Genomic DNA, 26,081 nt, shown 5'->3' on the forward strand with positions numbered 1-26,081 from the left:
AGCTACTGGTTGGCAACAGACATATTACTTGCAGCAAATTTCATTAAGGAGTAAATATCCTGAACAGTTGTATGATGGTTTGAATGGTCTGGAACTAAAAAGAATGAAATATTGTAAACTACCGACCTATTGATGAGGAGAGGTACTTAGAAATCGCGAAACCCCAGATGATCATCTACTGTTCAAGCATAGATGTATGGGGTAAAACAGAATACAAATTTTTTTAACAAACAATAGAAAAGAAAGAAAAGCGTCGCGTAAAAAGGATGATTACGTAATTTGTTTATGGAAAAAATGTACAGTAAACTTGCTTTCTTTCGAAGCAAGTAAACGTGTGCGTGTTTTCGTAGGCGTGGCTACGTTAAACACTCATTTCTAATCTCTTGTCGCATTCGGAAGGACGCCGGTTCAAACGTACGTCCGGCCATCCTGATTTAGGTTTTCCGTGAGTTCCCTAAATCGCTTAAGGCAATTGCCTGGATGGTTCGTGCGAAAGGGCACGGTCGCTTTCCTTCCGTAATCCGAGCTTGTGCTCCGTCACTAATGACCTCGATGTCGACAGGACGTTAGGTTCTTGGTAAAATATTTTATAGTTTATACAATAGGAATGAGAACACACACATTGATGTAATACTCTACAGTGTGGTAGAATATTAAACGAGTGTTATGTGTGTTTTCATCCATAATACATGGCAGTCTTTCAGCGGCTTCCGACCCTTAGTACCTTACGCAGTTTGCGAAAAAAAGTTCTCTGAAATTTAATTGGTTCCCGAGAACAGTGTTCTCAACACGTTATTTGTGCCCTTCTCTCGAGTGCAGTTAAGGGCGGCACATTCCAAACAAACAGAATGAACTTTCGTAGGGCTTTGATTATCACAGCCTGATATGAACAGCTTTTAACAGTAGGTCGTAGTAATTGTCTGAGTCGCCGCGGGTTGTGAAAAATCGCCTGTTACATGGCAAATAGTAAATAAAACAACGGTCAACATGTTCTTTAGACACATACTGACAAAAGCATTTTCCGGTTGTCACACAGGATTGACACAAAAGTATGGTAACAGTAATAAATTTATCTTAAACTGCTACAGCACGGTTACGAAGGTAAGTACTGATTCTACTTTCAGTGTATAGTAAATCAAAGGTTACGTGTGCTTGAGCAATGCGTTTTGTAATTTACAGGAACAAAAAGTTAATGTTGGAGAACAAGTTATTAACTATTTGAAGGTCGGTACGGGACAGCATCATTTATTGCTTCTACCGGGGGCTCTAGGTAAGTTAGCAAGAGAAGAAATTTACGGAAAATTTTCCTTGTGTATTAAATAATAAAACTTATTTCTGTTAATTTAACAAATAGTTGTTCTCGTGTTTTATCAACTTATATTTGTCAGTGGAAGTTCAAGCTGGCTTTATTAATTCCATCATAAAAATTTAGTCCACAACAGCGAAGTTTACCAACACCAAAATATAATTAAAGGAAAACGTAGTATTGAAGCAGAATTGTGTTAGTGTACTCGTCATTGGTACAATGACATCACATTTAAGAGGCTACGTTGCGAATGTCCTGCGTTATGTTTTTTTATTGAAACTACTATTTGCTTAAGTAGCCATCATTGCATTAGAGGACAGTTATAATGTTGAAATCTGTTACACTTCCGTCCTCAAACTATTTCTTCTGGAATATTTGTAAGTGACTGGTGCAGTGTAAAGAAGAGGGATTATACTAGTCAGTATCGTGTCTCATTCTGTGTGAATTGTTAGTGACTGTTTCAGTGAAGTCCTTTCCTCTCAAGCGTTTTCCAAAGCCAACTTTGTCAAATGTTTGTGTAATGAATCTAGTTTCTACCACTAAGAATTTCGTTACATGACATAATGTTAAGTTCCTCAGTTACATGAACATTGCTTTTGTTGAGTGGTACAAGAGAACTTTCAGCATTTTTCATGTCTATTTGAGATGTAACCCATCAGAAGCAAAATTAGAGTTAAGTGAGTTCTCACTTTTGATTTGTTTCTAAGAGAGTGACATAGAGGTATTGCATATATTACTAAATGCATTTGATTTTTAATTGCTACTATTTCCATTTAGTTTGATGGTAATTCTCTTCATTTGTTTTTGATACTGTTACTAGCTGTGTCTGTCAGTTAGTTGGTCTACAAAACACAGAAACAGAGAAATGAAGCACCTTGTTGACCTCCTGTCTAGTGCTATCTCTACTGGGCAATTGCTTTCAACTGACCCTATTGATATTGGATTGCCATATGACATTACTTTCACGTTGTTTATACCCTGCCAGAAAAAATTAGTACATCCTTTTAGAGGTTTTCAATTCACTCATGGTTTATTGTTACAACAGAACACGTGGAGTACGAGAAATGATTACATTTACAGATAAGTAGAAAAACTGGTTCTGAGGTACCAGGTGTTGATCTGTCCTGAAACGCCCATATTAGTATGTGGTGTAGCCTCCACAGGTGGCAGTGCAAATGCTGACTCTGGCATCCAGTCAATCGCACAGAGAGCATATACTGTCCTAAGATACATTATGCTGTACGACCTCTTCACATAGTTCTGTTAGAGTTGTTGGTTGACTGGTAGCACGAGTCACTTCTTGTCCCATCATATCCCACATGTTCTTGATTGGATACAAGTCCGAAGGTTGCAGAGCACATAGAGTTTCACGGGCAGTATGTGGATGAGCTTTTTCCCATTGGAACAACACATCACCTTCCTGTTGCATGAACGGCAAAAGAACGGATCTAATAACATTTTGCACATAACAAGTGCTTGTTCGCATTCCTTCCAGAAACACCAATGGTTAACGAGAGTTGTACCTTATTGCATCCCAAACCATAAGGCCAAGGGTGGGGGCAGTGTTTCTTGGAAGAACACATTCTGCAAGACATACCAGCCTACATTGTAAATACAAACGAGCATCACTTGCATCCAGGTGGAATCTGCTTTCACCACTGAAGGTCACAGTGTGCCATTCCATATTCCAAATGATTGTCTGCTGGCACCAGTTGAGCCATGCATGTCCAAGCTGTGACGTGAGTGGAAGACAGACTAGAGGTGTGTGTGAGCCCATAGTCCCACTGCTGATAATCACAACAGTTTGTGTTGACACATCTCATCTCACAAACCCTAATATCTTTGCTGTGGGACCTGTACAACCTGCCACTGCTGACCTTATGATGCACCTCGTGGCTGCCTGGGCCACATGGTTGCCCAGATTCTTGTCTTCAGATGTGAGAATGCTCACTTTACCACTGATATCAATATCATTGCACGACTGACGCAGAATGTCCAACTTGTGTGGCAATTCCCTGAAAGGACCATCCAGCCACTCAGTAGGCCACAGTTCGACCCCTTTCAAACTTAGGAAGCACAAATGTGTCTCCGTGCCATTGTTGGCTGCTTGCTCAACACATTTGGGCTACAGTGTGTCTCCTGGCTGTGAGCATTCCCTAATAAAAGATAGTCACAGGCGGCACTGTGGTAGCTATACCACCAAGTTATCTGTTTGCAGATGGCGCTGAAACCATTATCATTACATTTACTATCCCCCAGCATTAATATGCGAGAGTCAGATTAAAGTCAATGTCGTCTTTCACAAAATACTACATCCCCCCCCCCCCCCCCCCCCCCGACATTGTCTAATTACCTGTTAGTGTTGCATTTTCGGCTTGCGTCAGTGTACTTGATCACCTCTGCTGACATAATTGGTTTATTTCCTTTTTTTTATCTCCAGAATGAAGTTCACTTTGCAGAGGTATGTGTGCTGGTTTGAAATTTCATCATAGATTAGAATTGTGAACTAGGATTCAAAACTAGGTCCTTCACCACTGATAGGCTTCATGTGAGATGGTAGCAGAAGTAAAGCTATGAGGGGTGGGTTTTGAGTCATACTTGGATAGCTCAGTCAAATGAACACTTGCCTGTGAAGGCAAAGGTCCCATGTTCGAATCCCGATCCAGCACACAGTTTTACTCTGCCAGGAGATTTCCTTTTTTGCTTTTCTCTCCATAGACAGTCATTAGATTTGTAGTGGTTGCTAATGCATGCAAGCATATAGTTTAATATCATTACAAACCCTCCATAATTAGAAAGATATTGAGGCCAGAAAGAGGATAAGATGTTAGTATCACCATTAAAAGGCTTCGGTGCTAGGTTTTCCAAAAGACAATATATTATTATGTGAAAATGTGTAGTGAAATGACATGCTTTGTTATTATTTACTTGTATAATTTTATTCTTTGGTTGAACATTTTGTTTCTTATGTTTATTCTTCCTTGGTAAATGTAAGTCCAGTTTAGATTTCATCCCATTTTTATGGACAGAAGTGTTCATACAGTAATAGTCAAGGTTAGTTTTGGAGTGCAGGAATAGTTGGTACATGCAGTAACATGATGTAGTTGGTAGTCGCAGTGTTTTAAGCAGATCCATATACTGAGCACAATTACTGTTTCGCTTAATATTCTGATAGTTCCTTTCTGCATTTGGAAACTGACATTTTATGCTGCTGTTCATCAGAAAATAATTCCATAGCTAAAAATTGTGTACATATGAATAGTACATAACTAAATGTTTGTGGCAGTTGTACATTGATGTCAGAAATGTGCTGATGACATTTGATTTGCAAGTACCTTTGTGTGTTCACATGACTTCAGTTGACACTATTCATTTGTAGAAATTTTACATTTGTTATGATCTCTGTTGAAGTACTGTGTACACTGAATTTGCATCATTTTCCATATTTCCAGTTAAAATACACAGTTTCTGTTTTCTTGATATTTCATGCATATTATTGCATGTTGACCAGACTATCTGGATGAATAATGTCTGTTGAATATTTTGATATGCTCTGCTATTTATGTACATTTGAGTTAAGAATGTCCATGGCTGGAATATCCTTTGGCAGCAGTGCCAGCTACTGCGCTAACTGACAAAGCTAGTCTCCAAGTGTAGACTGTTATTGATTCTCAGATTATTTACTTAAACAATTTTTATGTCAACTGCTTAATGTTTTTCATAAATGTCTTGTCTCCTGGGTTTCCCTAATACACACAAAACTTCTGAAGTTATCTCAATCTTCAAAGTGCAGGTAGGCCTAAGCATTTACATGAAACCAGTTTCTACTGTTCCAGTTTCCTTAGTCTTAGTCTAATGAAACCAGTTTCTACTGTTCCAGTTTCCTTAGTCTTAGTCTATTATGTACAACCAGCCAATCTACTGTTTTGAAAAGCATGATCTCCTCTCCAGCAAGCAGTTTGGGTTCTAAGCCAGTAAAAGTAAAACTGCTTCTGTTACAGAAGTTGCTAGCCACGTCCTAAATGCATTTGGAAATAAGGATTTGGCACCTACTGTATTTTGTGAATTCAGTGAAGTGACTGTATACCTGCAAACATTCTACTTGCAAAACAAATTTTATGGCATACACAACCTATCTTCAGCTGTAATAAAGTTCTGTTCAAACAACTGGAGATAGTTCATCACTGTTAAAAGTAGATGCTCTTTCCTGAAGGAAATTTTGATATTTGCAATTAATTATTTACTTACTGATATTTGCATGTAGAAGCTAATTCGGTAGAAAGTTATGCAGGCAACACGACACTGCATAACACATGCCATAACACCATAGAGTACAATTGGGCAACAGTGGAAAAATTCAAGTAGCAGAGAATTGATTATATTTGTAATTCTGATGAAACACAGGAATTTAGTCTAGTAGTACCTAGATGATGTACAAAGTAAATAAGTAAAACTGTTAGGCTTTCTTGTTGACTTCAAGTTAAAATGGAAGAAACAATGTAGGGAAAGATACATTGCTATTTACCGTAAAAATTACAAGTTGCAGACAGGTACAATTAAAAGATACTTACACATAAGCTTTTGGCCACAACCTTTGTGAGAGCTAGAAAGAGGAACACACACCACTCATTCGCACAAGCAAGCACATCTCATGCACACATGAGCACCAACTCTGGCAGCTCTGACCAGAATCTGAGCTGCCAGAGTTGGTAGTTTTGTGTGCATAAGGTGTGCATGTGTGTGTGAATGAGTAGTGGGTTCTTGTTATCATGAAGGTTGTTAGCAAAATCTTATATCTTTTAATTGTGTCTGTCTCCAACTTAATGTGCCAGTTGCACTGTAAGTAATAATTTATCTTTTTGTGCATTGTTGATATTCCAACCTGGTGTTTCCATTGTTTAAAACTGGAGTAACGTATTACCCACATGTTTAAGAGAATAGCTCAAGTGGTCTGTCTTATGTGGAAAGGTCATTTGCAACTAAAATGAGTTTGACAACTGATATAACATACACCATCACAACACTAGAGGCAAATTGCTGTCCCACGTAACAGGTTGTGAGGACCCAAAGACTCACATAAATAAAATATTTAAACTTTTTAAATATGTTCCAAAATCTGCTTGGTCTGTGCCTCAAAATACATCAATTTAAAGTTACAATTGATGATCAGTTGTTGAAAAATCATTCAACAAGTAACAGTGATTAAATAAACTGCATTGATAAGTTTTTAGGAAAAGAAGTACCATTAAATTGTAAGAATTATTATGTAACAATGTGTTTGTCATCAATCTTGTATTTAGTGATTAAACTTATTCCACTGTAAATGGTCAGTGGTTAACATTGAATTGTTGCCCTACAACCAGATTGCTAAGCATCATAAGTAAGGAGGGGGCAGAGGGTAGTCTAAGAGCTTATCTAAGGCATAATGATGTTTATATATGTAACAATGTAATTTGTCTTAAACATTGCAGGTTCCATTTGGACTGATTTTAAGCCGCAAGTAGAAGGTGGCTTAAGCCAGTCAAAATACACTATTATAGCATGGGATCCTCCAGGCTATGGGCACAGCCAACCTCCTTCACGTGACTTCCCACCAGATTTCTTCTTCAGAGATGCAACTTGTGCAGCCAAGCTCATGGAAGTATGTCATTGTTTTCAATCATAAAAATTGTTTCTGTTAAGTATTCCTTACTTGCCAATTCCCATCATACTGTGTTTACTATGCATTTATTTCAAAATTTTCAGTGTGTTGTGTCTCTGAAAGAGGTTTCTCTTCATATCCAGTTTACATTGGCATTCTTTTCTGCATAAGTAAATACTGACATGGAAAGTAGGAGGGGGGGAGGGGGGGGGGGGTTGGAGCGCTATACTTCTCAAAATTGGTAAAGGAAAAAGATAAATTTATGATAATATTACCAAAATTGCATGTGTCCATCACATACTCAAACAAAAGGTTTGTAGGTAATATATAGGAGTATTTTCTGGCAAAAGGAAATGCTTTTGTTGTTAGATTAGATTAATACTTGTTCCATGGATCATGAATACGACACTTCGTAATGATGTGGAACGTATCAAGTTAATGAAAGATGTCTGTACACAATATTACATTACACAAAATATTGTATGACACTAATGTTTAAGTTAGTTTTTTTCCCCCCCTCCCTTAATTTATATCTAAAAATTCAGCCAATGAATAGAAGGAGTTGTCATCTAGAAATTCTTTTAATTTATTTTTAAATGTTGGTTGACTATCTGTCAGGCTTTTGATGCTGTTTGGTAGGTGACCAAAGACTTTTTGTGGCAGCATAATTTACCCCTTTCTGTGCCAAAGTCAGATTTAACCCTACATAGTGAAGATCATCCTTTCTCCTGGTGTTATAGCTATGCACACTGCTATTACTTTTGAACTGGGTGGGATTATTAACAACAAATTTCATAAGTGAATATATATACTGTGAGGTTACTGTGAGGATTCCTAGATCCTTAGATGTCTGCAGGATGACCGTGGGTGGGCTGCAGCAATTATTCTGATTACACGTTTTTGAGCAATGAATACTTTTCTAGTCAACGATGAGTTACCCCAGAATATGATGCCATACGAAAGCAGTGAATGAAAGTAGGCATGGTAAGCTAATTTACTGAGGTTCTTATCACCAAAATTTGCAATAACCCTAATAGCATACGTAGCTGAACTCAGATGTTTCAGCAGACCATCAATGTGTTGCTTCCAGTTTAACCCCTCATCAATGGACACATCTAAAAATTTTGAAAATTCTACCTTAGCTACAGACTTCTGTTCAAAGTCTATATTTATTACTGGAGTTGTACCATTTACTGTACAGAACTGTATATACTGTGTTTTATCAAAATTTAAAGAGAATCCGTTTGCTGAGAACCACTTAATAATTTTGTGGAAAACATCATTTACAAGTACATCACTTAGTTCTTGGTTTTTGGATGTTATTACTATACTTGTATCATCAGCAAAAAGAACTAACTTTGCATCTTCATTAATATGTTGACAAATAACACAGAGGCTGTAACCACTAGGGCTGTATCTAAAGACAAGAGGAAGTTCATTAACTTCTTTTTAGAAAAGAATAGTTGGTTGTGCCCATCCTACTCTGTTACAATGTGAGATACGTATGCTTGAAGATCATTTACTTATTGGTTGAGATAATTGACACTCATACACTCACTGGGTGCGTCTTTAGTTCAGTTCAGTTCAGATGGGCATCTGATTTTTACAAGAGATGACATTTCATTTAATTATCTGCCCACTTCAGAGTTCCTTGCATTGAAGATTAGTTTTTTTTTTTTTTTTTTTTTTTTTTTTTTTTTATACTACAGGTGCATGACACACCAATTATTAAACAAGGAAATCTGCGAAACATGGTTTACTTATTTCATTGGCAAATAGCATAAGGAAGTTTACCTGACTGGTACAGCTAAGCTAATGAATTACTTTCAATGAGAACATCTGTACATAGGCTTTTGATGATGACTAAAATTACAGCAGTGAGAATGCAAATATTTTATGTACTAATTATCTCACCATGCATTGTGTTGCATGTGTGAAGCAAATGTACAGTCCTATCAGCATGCACAAAGAAGGGTGTGGTGAAAGAATAAAATTGAATGAAATATACCAGAACCAAGGTAAGGCTGCATACCAGAAGGAGTCACATGCCAAATGATGGTATTTGATTACAATGGCATGGATATAGCAGCATTAGTTTCTGTGAACAATTAGAGAAAATATATAATCACAAAAAATCACATCCTAATGCACAGCACCTGTGTTTATGTGTGTAACATGTAACTACACACATCTGACTACATTCATCTTCTTAGTATTACAGATGCTGAAGCACTCACTTGATGTAGTGTGGAAAGTATGAGGGGTTGTTGTACAGTTTCAATTATCAATTTGAAAATATAAAATTATGTGATTTTTTTTTTGCAGAAAATGTCTTGTACACACTGAAAACCTTGTGCCACAGTACAGTAGCATTACAGTAGCAGAACCTAGAGGAACAAAAATGAATGGTGAAGCCCTTTTTAAAATAGAATATTGTATGATAATTGTCTTTTTGCATTTGAAGGAGAAAACTCATAATAACCCATGCTGAATGGTGCAAGTTTACACTAACAATGCACCATCATATGAGACAGTCACATGGAAGTGGATATCATCTTTGGAGCTAGGCAGACGAGCGTATATGAAGCTCTCGCTAAGTTAAGTGATTAATATTGAAATAAGAGATAAATTAGTTAATATTAGATTTTAGATTAGTGTAAATACTTCTTCTCTAGGCTATCTATTGAAGGTTTCGCTTTTCTGACCGTATTCAGGTTGAAAAGGAAGTATTTCGTAAAAGGCCGGTAGTCGCTAGTTTTGTTTACATTTTCTCAGTGTAAATTTCGCACGAGTGTTGATTTTCCTTCTTGACTAGAGTTGTCGCTTCGAACTCAAATTAATTCGTGCCAGTCGTACAGAGTTTATGTAGTTAAAACTTTCAGAAGTAAGTTTAAAAGTTTGTTTACATTAGTGTTTATTTATGGATTTGTAGGCTACAGGTTATGAAACTACTGTGGTCTTGTGCCAACTCATTCTCTGCTTTTGTGGTAAGTTTGTCTATCAAACCGTGTGTGACAAATGTGGTGACTGCCGTAGAATTTTGAAAGAGGGGGTATTCTGTGTAGACTGTAAGTTATGGTTTCATTGGGGTGAATGTAGCTGCGAGGAAATGAGGGTAGAAAATGAGGCTCTTCCATGGCAGTGCAGGTTATGTAGAAAGGACAGAAAAATCGCAGAACAGGAGGCAAAAATTTGTGCCCTTAAGGCTGAATTAGAAAACGCGAACTTGGAATTACATAGGTTAATGGAGGAAAAAGAGACTGGGAACTGGGAAAAGGTAGCAAGCAAAGGGCGAAAAAGGGAAACAGTTGGAAAAAACTCCAGAAATTCAATTAATAAATCAGTTTGGCTTGCTATCTGAAGCGGAGGCAGAGCTTCATCCAGATGTAGTTGAAAATAGGTTGAAGCAGCATATTATCTTAAAGAAAAAAGACAGGTCGGGGTCAAATCAGAACAGGAAAAGAATAATTCTGCTTATAGGTAGTAGTCATGGGAGGCGTGTGGGCCAGCAGCTTCAGGAGAAATTAGGTGCAGGGTACCAGGTCAAAGGTCAGCTGTGCAGGGAACTTGAGAAGGAAGATCAGGTAATTATAGTTGAGGGAGCAGGAAACAGCCTGGCTATGAATCTAAGAGACAGTATTAGGAGTCACCTGGATAAAATAGGAGCAGAAACTGAGCACGCAAATGTGGGGTTTGTGGCGGTCTTTCAGTGCCATGATCAGCCCTGGGTAAACACTGCTGTAAGGTGTGTTAACACTGAGCTTAACAGGATGCTCCAGACATCAGCACAAAAGCAAGCCATGCCGCAATCCGCAACAGGCCGTAAACACGCACTAACAGAATGTGACAAACAATGCATGACACAGTGCAGTAATGCATTTTCAGCTTAAGAGTGACGCAAATACCTATAACAAAGAAAACGGCACTTACTAGATCAAAGCAAAATAAACAATCGACTCAAACCAGACGAAGCATGTGAAAAAGGAAGGGTAACCGTATAAATACGGATGGAGCGCCTGACGCATAGCAATGGCTACATGGTAAAGCTTAACTGCTAAGCTTACGGCTTGAACCAAACTGCTGTAGCTGTATCGTCATTATTCATTTGACCTAAATTGTGTCTCGTATTACAATGGACCAACTTTGTTTCGATTTGGAGGTGAGGCCTAAAACTTTTCTCTCCCCTTGAATTTCGAGTCTCAAATTTCAGGTGCGGCTTAGATTCGGGAATTTTTTTTTCCTTTATTTCGAGTCTCATTTTTCAGGTGCGGCTTAGATTCGAGTGCGGCTTAGATTCAAGTAAATACGGTAGTGTTTACAATTAACAACGTTTTGCAGAATAGGCTGAAACTTACAATTTTAAACTGCAATAATACCTACCTCAGTTCCGGTGTTCATAAAATATTGTGTAAAGATTGTGACAAAGAGTACATTGGCCAGACAAATAGAAACTTCACTACTTGGTGTAAGGAAAACGCTTCATGTACCTCTCGTAATAAATCAGTATTTGTCGAACACCTAACACATCACAATCACTGAAGAGTATCTATAACAAATAACTTCACAATACAAGTAAAGGATTGTTACATAACACATTAGAAGAGAGAGAAATTTATGCTCACTACAAATACCTTCATCCACACTCGGCTAGATGTTAGACTTTAGAGAACAGTATTTCTATGATCTTTCTGAAGAATTAATATAGAATATTGCTGCTCTTCCATTTCTCTTTTATTCTTTCTTTATTTTCTATGGCTTCATTTCATGTTTGTAATAATTTTTGTGCACTTTATTTTAAACTCTTGGCTGCTTATGTTCTTATTTTTTATTCGTGAATATCTCAATAGACCCATTTTGTGTGCAGTGCCTCCCGTAATCTAATATGATGATTTTGCGCTGGTTTAACTAAAGAATGCTGTTTTACTTCTTTTTGCATTTATTTATCCAAATAATAATTGTAATGTCATATTCATTGTGATTTTATGGACTTTTTGTGACTGTAGACAACTACAGTCACAGTATCTTTTAACTGCATACAGGTTTGTTTTACATTTATGTCTACGTAGACATATCCTTGGTGTATTATACTGTAGCAGTGTAATCTGTATTTCTATATACCTGACATAGTGTATGCCTGTTTTATGGAATAATTGTAAACAACTATGTTCACAGTTCTTTTAAACTTCAGTTGTTTTATGCTTTTTGTCTTTAACTACCTCAGTGTCTCAATGAGATTTTGTGGCATAGTTCTTTTGATGTAACTGATATTTTTTCATGTTGTAAGTATTGTATCCTACTTTACTTGTCATCTTGTTGGTTATCTGACACATAATACAACAGTTGTCTTACTTGCATGCCAGTATTTTGTAACAACTAGTAGTTGTTGCAATCTTTGTCTGTGAAACATGCTCATTGACACCTCCACACTGCTTTGATGGTAAACAATGCCATGAGTCGAGTAGTGTTTCCACTACCACTATGATGTAGGAGCAATATGCTATACCGGGCCTGCATTTCTACATGTCACCAGTACATATTTGACATCCAGCCACAGTTGCAACTCTGAAATCCTCTTCGGCTGGATGGTGCGTGTCGATATGACTGCGGTCTCCGTGGGAACCATTAACATTGATTAGCCACTACCTTTGCTGCCATACGATCTATAAGTTTCCGATAAATCCCTGTAGGTGTTCTCATAACTGATTATGATTGATTATCTCTTTTTTATATGATGTAAGACACCTATTTCTTCATTTATTAGATTTTGTCTAATCATTCTGTATATATATTGTATTGTAAGAACTGTTTTGTGTTCTGTACGCCTGATTGGCTATCACTGATGTAATTCAGTGTGCTGTGGGCAGAACATCACATATTTAAGCAACAGCTGCACTGAACTTAGCAGTTGACATTTGTGGATTTCGTAATACCTGCTGCATTCACTGCCATCACCTACCAACATGTGTATATGGGGTCTGAAGATGATCAGTAACTGACCGAAACTGGTAACCACAAAAATAAAAGTTTCTTGCAGTTGAGACCATTTCTGTTCATTTTAATGGACTAAGACAAATCACAGTTCTCCACAAGAAACGTTCTCAAAAGTTACTGATACCCATCAGGATCTTACAGTTCTCCTTCCAAATTATAATTAACAGTATCCTGTATTATATGTGCAGATGTTCATTACAATATGGCATATTTCCAGGGATGTCAAAAACAACCTAAAGTAATTCCTATTTTCAAAGCTGGTGAGAAACACAGTGATAAACTTTTTGTCCAATACAGCAATCTCCTGTTTCTTTAAAAGTACTGGAAAATATATGAATAGCAAGCTTAAAAAAGTTAATAACACATGTGGAATATTAATTAGTTCCGAACATCAAACAGTGGAAAATCCAGGATGGAATGTAGCAATGTAATGAAAAGGAAAGTTGCCGCTCACCATATAGCTGAGTTGCTGAGTCACCGTAAGCACAACAAAAACACTGTCCCAAATAAAGCTTTTGGCCTGTAAGGCCTTTGTCAAAAATAGCTCTCTCTCTCTCTCTCTCTCTCTCTCTCTCTCTCTCTCTCTCTCTCTCTCTCTCTCACACACACACACACACACACACACACACAAATATACAGCACACAAGAGTACAGGCTGACCTCATCTGTTGACTGACAGAGACCGCTGACAGCTGAAGAGAGTCGTAATGTGTAATAGGCAGACATCTATCCAGATCATCACACAGGAATTCCAAACTGCATCAGGATCCACTGCAAGTACTATGACAGTTAGGCAGGAGGTGAGAAAACTTGGATTTCATGGTTGAGCGGCTGCTCATAATCCACACATCATGCCAGTAATTGCCAAACGACGCCTCACTTGGTTTAAGGAGCATAAACATTGGATGATTGAACAGTTGGAAAATGTTTTGTGGAGTGACGAATTACGGTACACAGTGTGGTGATCCGATGGCAGGTTGTAGGTATGATGATTGCCTGGTGAACGTCAGCTGCCATCATGTGTAGTGCCAACAGTAAAATTCGGAGGTGGTGGTGTTACGGTGTGGTTGTGTTGTTCATGGAGAGAGCTTGCACCCATTGTTGTTTTGCATGGCACTATCATAGCACAGGCCTACATTGATGTTTTCAGCACCTTCTTGCTTCCCACTGTTGGAGAGCAATTCAGGGATGGCAATTGCATTTTTCAAAACGATCGAGCACCTGTTTATAATGCGCGGCCTGTAGCGGAGTGCTTACATGACAACATCCCTGTAATGGACTGGCCTGCACAGGGTCCTGACCTGAATCCTATAGAACACCTTTGGGATTTTTTTGGAACACCGACTTCGTGCCAGGCCTCACCGACTGACATTGATACTTCTCTTCAGTGCAGTACTCGGCGAAGAATGGGCTGCCATTCCCCAAGAAACCTTCCACACCTGATTGAACATATGCATGTGAGAGTGGAAGCTGTTATCAAGGCTAAGGCTAAGAGTGAATTTCAGCATTACCGATGGAATGTGCCACAAACTTGTAAGTCATTTTCAGCCAGATGTTCGGATACTTTGGATCGCATAGTGTATGTCAGCTAACTCTGAGTGTAATCAGCCATCAAGAACCTATATAAACAGTAATAACGTAATTGTTTACCTAGGCCACTGCTAACAGTAAAAAAAAAATCTTACCCTTTCTAACATTAAGATGTAATTGTGTTGCAAATCAGATGCCAGTGTCGATGTGTTACGAACAAAGCAGTCAAAACAACTCTGAAAATACCTGGCAGATTAAAACTGTGTATTGGACAGTGACTCAAAACCTGGGCCTTTGCCTTTTGTGGGCAAGTTCTCTGCCCATTGTGTTACCAAAGCACAACTTACAACCCATCCCTACAGATTTACTTCCACCACCCCATTATTTCCTACCTTTCAAACTCCACAGAAGCTCTCCTGCAGAACTTGCAGCACTAACAACCGTGCAGGAAAGGATATTGCAGAGACCTGGTGTAGCTGCAGCTAGGAGGATGATTCCAGAATGAATTTTTCACTCTGTGGTGGAGTGTGTGCTGATATGAAACTTCCTGGCAGTTTAAAACTGTGAACCAGGCTGGAACTCAATCTGGAAAAATTCATTATGGAACATTCCTCCAGGCTATGGCTAAGCCATGTCTCCACAATACCCTTTCTTCCAGGAGCACTAGTCCTAAAAGTTTTGCAGGAGAACTTCTGTAAGTTACTGACAGAAGTAAAGCTGTGAGGACGGGTTGTGCTTTGGTAGCTCAGTTGGCAGAGCCTGCGAAAGTTAAAAGCCCCAGTGAAGCACAAACTTTTAACCTGAGAGTTCCTTATCAGTGCACCTCTCTGCAGAGTGAAAAATTCCTTCTGAAAACAACGGTGAATGCTGGTCTATGTCTGAGACGTCCAACATGACTCTCTCTCTCTCTCTCTCTCTCTCTCTCTCTCTCTCTCTCTCTCTCTCTCTCTCTACGAAGGAGCCAATATAGGTCTTTCACAAGAACAGTGACTGGGCACCAGTAGCTCTGCAGCAATTCCGGGCACTCAAGGGTGTAAAAAAAAAAGCCATTTTCCATTGTCTGCTAATGGTCTGGAGAAAATGATTACAAAATTCGAAATGAAAGGTTCTTTTGAAGTGCTATGTGGCAGAGGGAGGAAAGCAGTTGATATGGTATCTGCCGAAGATGTGACCACAGCATTGCAGGAGGGTACAAGTGGTGGTGTGAAAATATGCAGTGCACGGGGAATTGCCCAAACGTTGGTCATGCCTGCGAGCACCACTCTCCGCTGTCACTTCCTCTCGATTATTGAGGTGTTCCGAGGCTCTGAAGTGATTTACACCGACGGCTCAACAGCTGATTGTCATGTAGTCTTTGCATATGTTCATGGAGGACATATTGAGCAGCACTCCTTGCCAGTTGGCTGCAGTGTTTTCACTGCAGAGCTGGTGGCCATATCTCGTGCTCTTGAGTACATCAGCTCATGCCCTGGAGAGTCATTTCTCCTGTGTACTGACTCAAAGAGCAGCCTACAAGTTACTGACCAGTGCTACCCCGCCACCCTCTGTTAGCGTCTATTCAGGAGTCCATCTATGCCCTGGAACAGTCCCGCTGTTTCGTGGTGTTTGTGTGGATCCCAGAACACGTCAGAATTCCCGGCAACAAACTTGCCAACAGGCTGGCCAAACAGGCAACGTGGAAACCGCTTCTGCAGATATGCATCTCTGAAGCTGACCTGCGTTCTGTATTACACCTCACGGTTTTCCAGTTTTGGGAGACTGAATGTCATAGCAGCATGCACAACAAACTGTATATCATTAAGGCAGGCCTTTCGCAGGGAATCAGTTGTCTTCTGCCAGCTCCGCATTGTCCATATGTGGCTAACACATGGTTACCTACTCCGTCGCGAGGACCCACCTCAGTGTCGCTGTGGCTTCCAAATGACAGTCGTCCACCTCTTGCTGGACTGCCCACTTTTAGCTGCTGTGCAGCAGACTTTTAACTTTCCCAGCACCCTACCTTCCGTGTTGGACGACAATGCCTCCACAGCAGCTTTAGTTTTATGTTTTATCTGTGAGAGGGGGGTTCATATGTCTATGTAGATTTAGTGCATGTCCTTTGTCACTCTGTATCTTCCACTAGTGCTTTTAGGGTGGAGGTTTTAATGTGTTGCAGAGTGGCTGCTTTCCCTTTTTCTTTTTTCTTTTTTTTCCCTCATTGTTGGCCAGCCACTTTAATCTGCTTTCATGTTTTACTCTTCTGTTTCTAATGTCTCTCTGTTGTATTCTTGTCCTCTTTTGTTGCTTTTAGTGTTTGTTGCCTTCTGTTCGATCTTGTGGCTTTTCCTTTCTTTCCGTTTTGTGTTATATGTTTCGTCTGTTTTATTCTCACACTTGTGGCATTGTTTTATTAGGAACAAGGAACCGATGACCTTGTCGTTTGGTCCCTTCTCCCGCCTGTAAAACAACCAACCAACCAACCAACCAACCTGATAGCACAGTGTAGAAAACCCTGCGAAACATCCTGCATTGCTATCCACACAAAATCATCCATATTTAGATGTTTCTTTGTGCTGACCTGCCAGCAAAACAGAAATTTGCTCTGGACTTTTTTGCTCACACGGAAAAGAACACATTGACACCGGTATGTCAGACCCACCATACTTGCTCTGGACACTGCGAGAGGGCTGTACAAGCAATGATCACATGCACGGCACAGCGGACACACCAGGAACCGCGGTGTTGGCCGTCGAATGGCACTAGCTGCGCAGCATTTGTGCACCGCCGCCGTCAGTGTCAGCCAGTTTGCCGTGGCATACGGAGCTCCATCGCAGTCTTTAACACTGGTAGCATGCCGCGACAGCGTGGACGTGAACCGTATGCGCAGTTGACGGACTTTGAGCGAGGGCGTACAGTGGGCGTGCGGGAGGCCGGGTGGACGTACCGCCGAATTGCTCAACACGTGGGGTGTGAGGTCTCCACAGTACATCGATGTTGTCGCCAGTGGTCGGTGGAAGGTGCACATGCCCGTCGACCTGGGACCGGACCGCAGCGATGCACGGATGCACGCCAAGACCTTAGGATCCTACGCAGTGTCATAGGGGACCGCACCGCCACTTCCCAGCAAATTAGGGACACTGTTGCTCCTGGGGTATCAGCGAGGACCATTCGCAACCGTCTCCATGAAGCTGGGCTACGGTCCCGCACACCGTTAGGCCGTCTTCCGCTCACGCCCCAACATCGTGCAGCTCGCCTCCAGTGGTGTCGCGACAGGCGTGAATGGAGGGACGAATGGAGACGTGTCGTCTTCAGCGATGAGAGTCGCTTCTGCCTTGGTGCCAATGATGGTCGTATGTGTGTTTGGCACCGTGCAGGTGAGCGCCACAATCAGGACTGCATACGAGCGAGGCACACAGGGCCAACACCCGGCATCATGGTGTGGGGTGCGATCTCCTACACTGGCCATACACCTCTGGTGATCGTCGAGGGGACACTGAATAGTGCACGGTACATCCAAACCGTCATCGAACGCATCGTTCTACCATTCCTAGACCGCCAAGGGAACTTGCTGTTCCAACAGGACAATGCACATTCGCATGTATCCCGCACCACCCAACGTGCTCTAGAAGGTGTAAGTCAACTACCCTGGCCAGCAAGATCTCCGGATCTGTCCACCATTGAGCATGTTGGGACTGGATGAAGTGTCGTCTCACGCGGTCTGCACGCCCAGCACGAACGCTGGTCCAACTGAGGTGCCAGGTGGAAATGGCATGGCAAGCCGTTCCACAGGACTACATCCAGCATCTCTACGATCGTCTCCATGGGAGAATAACAGCCTGCATTGCTGCGAAAGGTGGATATACACTGTACTAGTGCCGACATTGTGCATTCTCTGTTGCCTGTGTCTATGTGCCTGTGATTCTGTCAGTGTGATCATGTGATGTATCTGACCCCAGGAATGTGTCAATAAAGTTTCCCCTTCCTCGGACAATGAATTCACGGTGTTCTTATTTCAATTTCCAGGAGTGTATTTAAAACCACTTCAGTAGACTCTCGATGTGTGCCTGCCATTACAAGTTGGAATTGTTTGTTTCATACAATGAAACAAATTTATTCATTCTTAGATTCAATTACATAGAGCTTTGAGTGTGCATTCTTGTTAAAATGCAAGGTGAAATAAATATGCATTACAGACTTTTAGTACTGCACTTAATGACACTAAATAAGTGTGTAAAAACTGGAGGGCAGCCCACTTAAATATGGCAGCTTATTGGCAGAGTATCAAGATACAATTTGAAGATTATTTTCACCTTTCTGCACCAAAGGTGAAGTATAGCCGTAAATGGTTCATCTGTATTGTTGTGGTGTGATTGAGGGAGGTTTACAATGAATTTATGATATATAGATATAGGGATTCTGTGTAAACACTCCATGCTGTTCCAAAGTATGGTCTTTGTTTACATTTTCAAAATGTGGATTTGTAAACAGATTGGATACGATGGTACTGTACACAGAGTGCCTGCCACAGTTGCCTGCAGAGTGTCAGTTGCATTGTGAGTGTTGGTGGCAACATGGAACATTACAGTAACAAGGAATATGCAGATATTTATTTCATAAGTGGTAAGAACAGCAATGCACAGGAGCCTACCCACTTGTACCAAGAAGCATACCCTGCCTGAAGGCACTTCAAGAGTTGAATATTTACAAGGGTGCATCAGTGTCTCCAAAAAACTGGGGATTTTGCACCTGTTGGAACAGGTAGGCCTTCATGAATTACACCTTGCTTGAAAATATGGTGCTCAAAACAGTCACATGCTACCCAAGAATCTCAACAAGTAAATTTGCCACACAAATTCATGGAATGAGCCACACTAGTAATTGAAGAATAATTCATCACAGTGCAATGTACTCATACCATTCCAGTCTTGGTGTAGCAGACCTTTGTCTTACACTAAAGTTCTGCCAGTGGATGCAACAACAAGCTGTAGGCAACTCTGCATTTGATGATAAAGTTTTACTTACAGGTGAAGCAAGTTTCAGTTGATGGGGTGTTTTAGTTATCACAATATCACATTGGAGTCATCTAGACTCCAATCCACATGCTGTGCACAAGCAACATTTCTCATTGAATATGTGATTAGGAGTACTAGTTAATCATCTTATAGTGCCTTATAGTTACAAACAAACTTGATGGGTGAATGACTTTAAATTTCTGTGGCATCATCTTGCAGGATTGCTCAAGGATGTTCCTTGGAACAATACCAGAGGATGTGGTGCATGCATGATGGAGCACTGGCACATTTTGCTGCTATGGTAAGATGATATCTACCACATTGATATGGCCACAGATCAATTGATAAGTAGGACCTGTATCGTGGCCTCCTAAGATCAACTGATCTGACCTCATTGATTTCCATGTCTGGGCCTACCTTACAGGTGTATTGTATGCCACTCCAGTTAACATGATTGAAGGATTGGTGCAGAGACTTGTCAGTGTTTCTCAAGAATTTTGAAATGATCTGGGTATATTTGAAAGGATTCAAAACTCTTTGTGGTGTAATTATGAAACACACTGGATAGTGGCCAAAAGATTTCAAGAAGTAGTGACGAGTCATAATTTGATGGTCTTAGATTGTTATGCATCAATGGAATATGTTTCTTTTACAATGGCAGATCCTCCAAAATCAAATGTACCTTGTCAGATGATGTTAAAAAAAATTGATCTGAGAACTAAATGCAACAGAAAGTACATTAGTTGTATAAATGACAATGTACTGGTTTTGGCTTTGAAATTGCTGTTTTATTCATTGTATTCACAAATGACAGCTTTCATTTGAGAAAATGAATAATGATGAATAACTTTTGTTCAATTCTGTGTAAGGTGATCTGCGTTGACTGTCAAGTTTCTTCCCTTTGCTGCAATGTGCATTAATATTGCCATTTCCTATCACTAAGGATTAAAAGAATTCTCTTCTCTATTATCAGTTCCATGTTTTAATATTTACTTCACCATAAAGGAAGGAGGACAGATGATTAGGGCTCAATGATCTGTTGACAAAAAGACTATTCAAAACAGAGCCCAAGGACAGATTGGGGAAGGACAGAGAAAGCAATTGACCATGTCCTTATCAAGTGTTTACCTTAAGCTACGTAGGAAAACTACAGAAAACTTAAATCTGGATGGACAGGTGGGTATTTGAACTGACATCCTCTCAAACTAGGTTCCAGCATCTTAACCACTGTGCCACTACACTTCATTTTATCGCTATAAAAAAGTTTAGTTTCTTGCTTGCTATTAGTTGTAATTTACCAGTGAGTGTGAAATGTAAGGGCTATTTCACTTCTTACTTTACTTTGACATTTCTTCTTTTTCTACACATTTTTAAGTTTGCTATCTAGAATTAAAAAAAAGTCAACTTCAGTGCGCATGCTGGCTGCAAAAATCTAGAACAGCTTAAAAAATTTCATTGCTAGAATTGTTAGAGATACTTTCGGTAGTATCATTTGTGAGACATGCATAGCATCTCAGTGCTGTATTTCATGGTTTATATACAATAAGTAATGAGATACCATGCAAAGCAACACTTGATAAAATGTGAAAGAATGCCAGATACAATGTGACTCAAATTCTTGACTTATAACCAAGGTTACAGAATTTTTTGTTGTTTTGTAAGGTACTGAATATCAACAAATACTCACTTCTGGGATGGAGTGATGGAGGTATCACAGCACTAATAATGGCCGGCAAATATCCCCAAAATGTCAAAAAATTAATTGTTTGGGGTGCAAATGCTTTCATCAGTGCTGAAGATGCTGAAATTTACAAAGGTAGTGTGCATTTTCTTTTAGTAAAACCACAACCACCACCATCTGCATCTGTTACTTACTTTTCTTGTTCAGTATTCTCCTTCACTTATATTCTACGATATCCAGTGTCAATCGTCATATATAGCTACAAAGAACATGTTTATTTTTGTCTAATACTTTGTAGGTATCCGTGATGTTAGTGCAATGTCGGAACGCTACCGGAAACCCATGGAAGATCTGTATGGGGTAAAAGGATTTGCAGACTTATGGGCTGCATGGGTGGATGCAATGGTATGCATGCAACGTGAGCAGGTGAATGGAGACATCTGTCGTTGGCTGTTACCACTGATTCGCTGCCCAACACTTGTGATCCATGGGGCAAAGGATCCAATGGTACCTGAATTTCATCCTGCACTTCTAGTCTCCAATATACCTGGTGCCAAGTGAGTATGAGGAAAAGATGGCTTTCATAAGATTAATATAAAGCTTTTGTTTTCTAGTGAAATGTTAAATGCTGGTTTTAATGCTCTTACATGCAATATATACAAGTATTAAATCAAAATTTCAGTTCAGAAATATTAATTATTTGCATATCCTACTCTTAATAGTTTGGTTCTTGAAATATGATAAATTGAGTTTTGAAGCAGGGAAACTTTATGAAAATACTTAAAATGCTTATTTACATATCTCTTAGAATCAAAGATTTTGAACATTGTTAGTCATTTTTAAATACTATCTGACAAACTCAGCATTCTCTGGGCACTTACATTCTAGAACAAAAAAAATCTCGATGCATCATAGTAAAATTATCAGAATGGGACAAAAATTAGTAGATGTGATCTACGTGTAGTGGGAAAAAAATGCAATTTCAGAAGAATAGGATGATTTATCCAAGGGAAAAGGCTTCACAAATTGAGAAGTCAATAATGTGTTTATCATGCCAAATTCTGTCCAGGTGGCACATTAGATCGTCATAACCCAAGTTGGTTGGAGGGTCTCTCATTTGGGGAGAGACGTGGTGGCATTGTTTGCCAGGGTAGGGTTTGGCAAGCATGAAGACAAGGAGTAGAAACTCTCGGCATATGCATGAGGGCATTGTCTTACAGAAATATGAGCCCAAGATGGCTTGTCATGAAAGGCAACAAAAGCGGGATGTAGAATACCAGGGCAACAAAACAGGATGTAGAATACCATCCACATACCACTGTGCTGTAAGGGTGCTGCGGATGACAGCTAAGGGGTCCTGCTGTCAAAAGAAATGACACCCCCTATCCATCACTCTTGGTTATTGAGGTGTGTGGCTGGTGACAGTCGGGTTGGTATCCTACTGCTGTCTGGGGTGACTCCAGACAGATTTTGTTTGTTTGTCTGTACATGTACAACATATCTACTAATTTCTATCCCATTTGGATAATTCCTTAATGGTGCATCATTTTTTTGGTCTTAGATTTGCATTTGCAGTAATGCCCAAGTCTTCGTACACATTGAATGAATTTTTAGCTTATGAAACTTCTTTGAATACAATGTTTGAAGTAGTGTGTTTGGGGACATGATCAAAGGGCTGATTTGCTTAGCTAATACAGGAGAGCTGGCTGTGCAAAAAGCAATTGACACTAATTTCCATTCCTGTAAAATATTATATGGCCTTGTGCTTTGTTTAGAATTAAGACATGACATAATCCCACTGGGAACCATTCTTGTATAAAACAAAATGGTAAATTGTTAGCAATCAGTGGGATTCAGAATATAAAAGCTCTCTCACCTGTGCTACTGTAATGTTGTGCTGCAGAGAAGTAACTCGTTAATCCCATGGGAGTAAAGGAATCTGAGGATCAAGATAATTCATGATGCTCTCAATCAGTTATGCCACACCTCATTTTTGGAAGGAGTTTGCAAAGAGCGAATTAAAGCCTGATGTTCTCGAGCTGCATTGGATTCTTGAGACTGCATAGTCAGCAGTGCTTTGATTTTTTTATGTTATTATTATTGCTTTTATCATAATTTGTTTGTATAGCACCTGTTGTAAAAATACTGCTAGCATTTACTTTATTAGGTCTTAGTCATTACTCTTTATTCATATTGTCACTAGAGTAATCTGATTTTCTTATTTAAACTATTGTCATGATGTAATTCTGATGTGTGAAATGCTGCATGTGTGGAACACTGGTCCAATGTGAGAGAGGGCCTGATGGCCCTAATCTGATCAGGTTGAATAAATAAATAAGTCTACAAATGCTATAAATGTAGGTTTGCCTTTCCTTAACCTATCTTCTATGAGAAGTCATTGGGTCGGTGTTACCTCACATGTTCGTACATTTCTCCGGAATCCAAACTGATCTTCCATGAGGTTGACGTTTACCAGTTTTTCACTTCTTTTGTAATGGGTTTATGTTAGTATTTTGCAACTGTAACTTATTAAACTTATAGTTCAATAATTTTCACTCCTGTCAGCAGCTCCTTTCTTTTGAATTGGGATTATTATATTCTTCTTGAAGTCTGAGGGTATTTTGTCTGTTTCATATATCTTGCTCACTATATGGAAGAATTTTGTCAGGACTGGCTCTCCCAAGGCTATCAGTAGGTCTAACGGAATCTTGTCTAAGTGCCCTGAAGTATATCTCCCTTATATAGACCCTCTGTATACTCCTACCACATTTCTTCTTTCCCTTCTTCGCTTAGGACTGGTTTTCCATCTGAGCTCCTGATATTCATACAGATGGTTCTCTTTCCTCCAACGGTCTCTTTAATTTTTCTGTTGCCAGCATCTATCTTACCCCTAGTGACATATGTTTCTACAGCTTTACATTTGTCCTCTCGCCATTCCTGCTTAGACATGTTGGACTTCCTATCAATCTCATTCTTTAGACTTTGAATCCTCTTTCACCTCCTTCATTTATAGCATATTTATATTTTCTCCTTTCATTAATTTAATTCAGTATCTCTCCAAAGGATTTCTATTAGCCCTCATCATTTTACCTACAGGGTCCTCTACTGCCTTCACTATTTCATTTCTCAGAGCTAGCCATTCTTCTTCTACTGTATTCCTGTGCTGAAAGTATTAAGAGGCTAATCTGCTCCTACATCTACCCAGTCTGGCTTCTCTTTACTTTTTGATATTTTATCCTGCAAATAATTTCTAAGGGCCTGTGCGAGCAGTGTAGGTGTCTCCCCAACATCTGGAACATACCTTGCAGCATTTTGTTCTTGTTGTTGTTGTTGTCTTCAGTCCTGAGACTGGTTTGATGCAGCTCTCCATGCTACTCTATCCTGTGCAAGCTGCTTCATCTCCCAGTACCTACTGCAACCTACATCCTTCTGAATCTGCTTGGTGTACTCATCTCTCGGTCTCCCTCTACAATTTTTACCCTCCACGCTGCCCTCCAATGCTAAATTTGTGATCCCTTGATGCCTCAAAACATGTCCTACCAACCGATCCCTTCTTCTAGTCAAGTTGTGCCACAAACTTCTCTTCTCCCCAATCCTATTCAATACCTCCTCATTAGTTACGTGATCTATCCACCTTATCTTCAGTATTCTTCTGTAGCACCACATTTCGAAAGCTTCTATTCTCTTCTTGTCCAAACTAGTTATCGTCCATGTTTCACTTCCATACATGGCTACACTCCAAACAAATACTTTCAGAAACGACTTCCTGATACATAAATCTATATTCGATGTTAACAAATTTCTCTTCTTCAGAAACGCTTTCCTTGCCATTGCCAGTCTACATTTTATATCCTCTCTACTTCGACCATCATCAGTTATTTTACTTCCTAAATAGCAAAACTCCTTTACTACTTTAAGTGCCTCATTTCCTAATCTAATTCCCTCAGCATCACCCGATTTAATTTGACTACATTCCATTATCCTCGTTTTGCTTTTGTTAATGTTCATCTTATATCCTTCTTTCAAGACACTGTCCATTCCGTTCAACTGCTGTTCCAAGTCCTTTGCCGTCTCTGACAGAATTACAATGTCATCGGCGAACCTCAAAGTTTTTACTTCGTCTCCATGAATTTTAATACCTACTCCAAATTTTTCTTTTGTTTCCTTTACTGCTTGCTCAATATACAGATTGAATAACATCGGGGAGAGGCTACAACCCTGTCTCACTCCTTTCCCAACCACTGCTTCCCTTTCATGCCCCTCGACTCTTATGACTGCCATCTGGTTTCTGTACAAATTATAAATAGCCTTTCGCTCCCTGTATTTTACCCCTGCCACCTTTAGAATTTGAAAAAGAGTATTCCAGTCAACATTGTCAAAAGCTTTCTCTAAGTCTACAAATGCTAGAAACGTAGGTTTGCCTTTTCTTAATCTTTCTTCTAAGATAAGTCGTAAGGTCAGTATTGCCTCACATGTTCCAACATTTCTACGGAATCCAAACTGATCTTCCCCGAGGTCTGCATCTATCAGTTTTTCCATTCGTCTGTAAAGAATTCGCGTTAGTATTTTGCAGCCGTGGCTTATTAAACTGATAGTTCGGTAATTTTCACATCTGTCAGCACCTGCTTTCTTTGGGATTGGAATTATTATATTCTTCTTGAAGTCTGAGGGTATTTCGCCTGTCTCATACATCTTGCTCACCAGCTGGTAGAGTTTTGTCATGACTGGCTCTCCCAAGGCCGTCAGTAGTTCTAATGGAATGTTGTCTACTCCGGGGGCCTTGTTTCGACTCAGGTCTTTCAGTGCTCTGTCAAACTCTTCACGCAGTATCGTATCTCCCATTTCGTCTTCATCTACATCCTCTTCTATTTCCATAATATTGTCCTCAAGTACATCGCCCTTGTATAAACCTTCTATATACTCCTTCCACCTTTCTGCCTT

At 39.7% G+C, this 26,081-nt stretch overlaps 1 protein-coding gene across 1 annotated transcript in view; it reads left to right on the plus strand.

Moving 5' to 3' along the window:
- The first annotated feature begins 302 nt into the window (after positions 1 to 302).
- Positions 303 to 26,081, plus strand: part of LOC126272494 (valacyclovir hydrolase) — a 44,944-nt gene continuing 19,165 nt past the window's right edge. The window contains exons 1-5 of the mRNA XM_049975385.1: positions 303 to 1,101; positions 1,180 to 1,270; positions 6,778 to 6,947; positions 21,122 to 21,275; positions 21,439 to 21,697. Of these exons, the coding sequence (XP_049831342.1) occupies positions 988 to 1,101; positions 1,180 to 1,270; positions 6,778 to 6,947; positions 21,122 to 21,275; positions 21,439 to 21,697 (788 nt within the window). The 5' untranslated portion in view covers positions 303 to 987. The remainder of the gene's footprint in view (positions 1,102 to 1,179; positions 1,271 to 6,777; positions 6,948 to 21,121; positions 21,276 to 21,438; positions 21,698 to 26,081) is intronic.

The sequence above is a fragment of the Schistocerca gregaria genome, chromosome 1, assembly GCF_023897955.1.
Source record: "Schistocerca gregaria isolate iqSchGreg1 chromosome 1, iqSchGreg1.2, whole genome shotgun sequence".
NCBI lineage: Eukaryota > Metazoa > Arthropoda > Insecta > Orthoptera > Acrididae > Schistocerca > Schistocerca gregaria.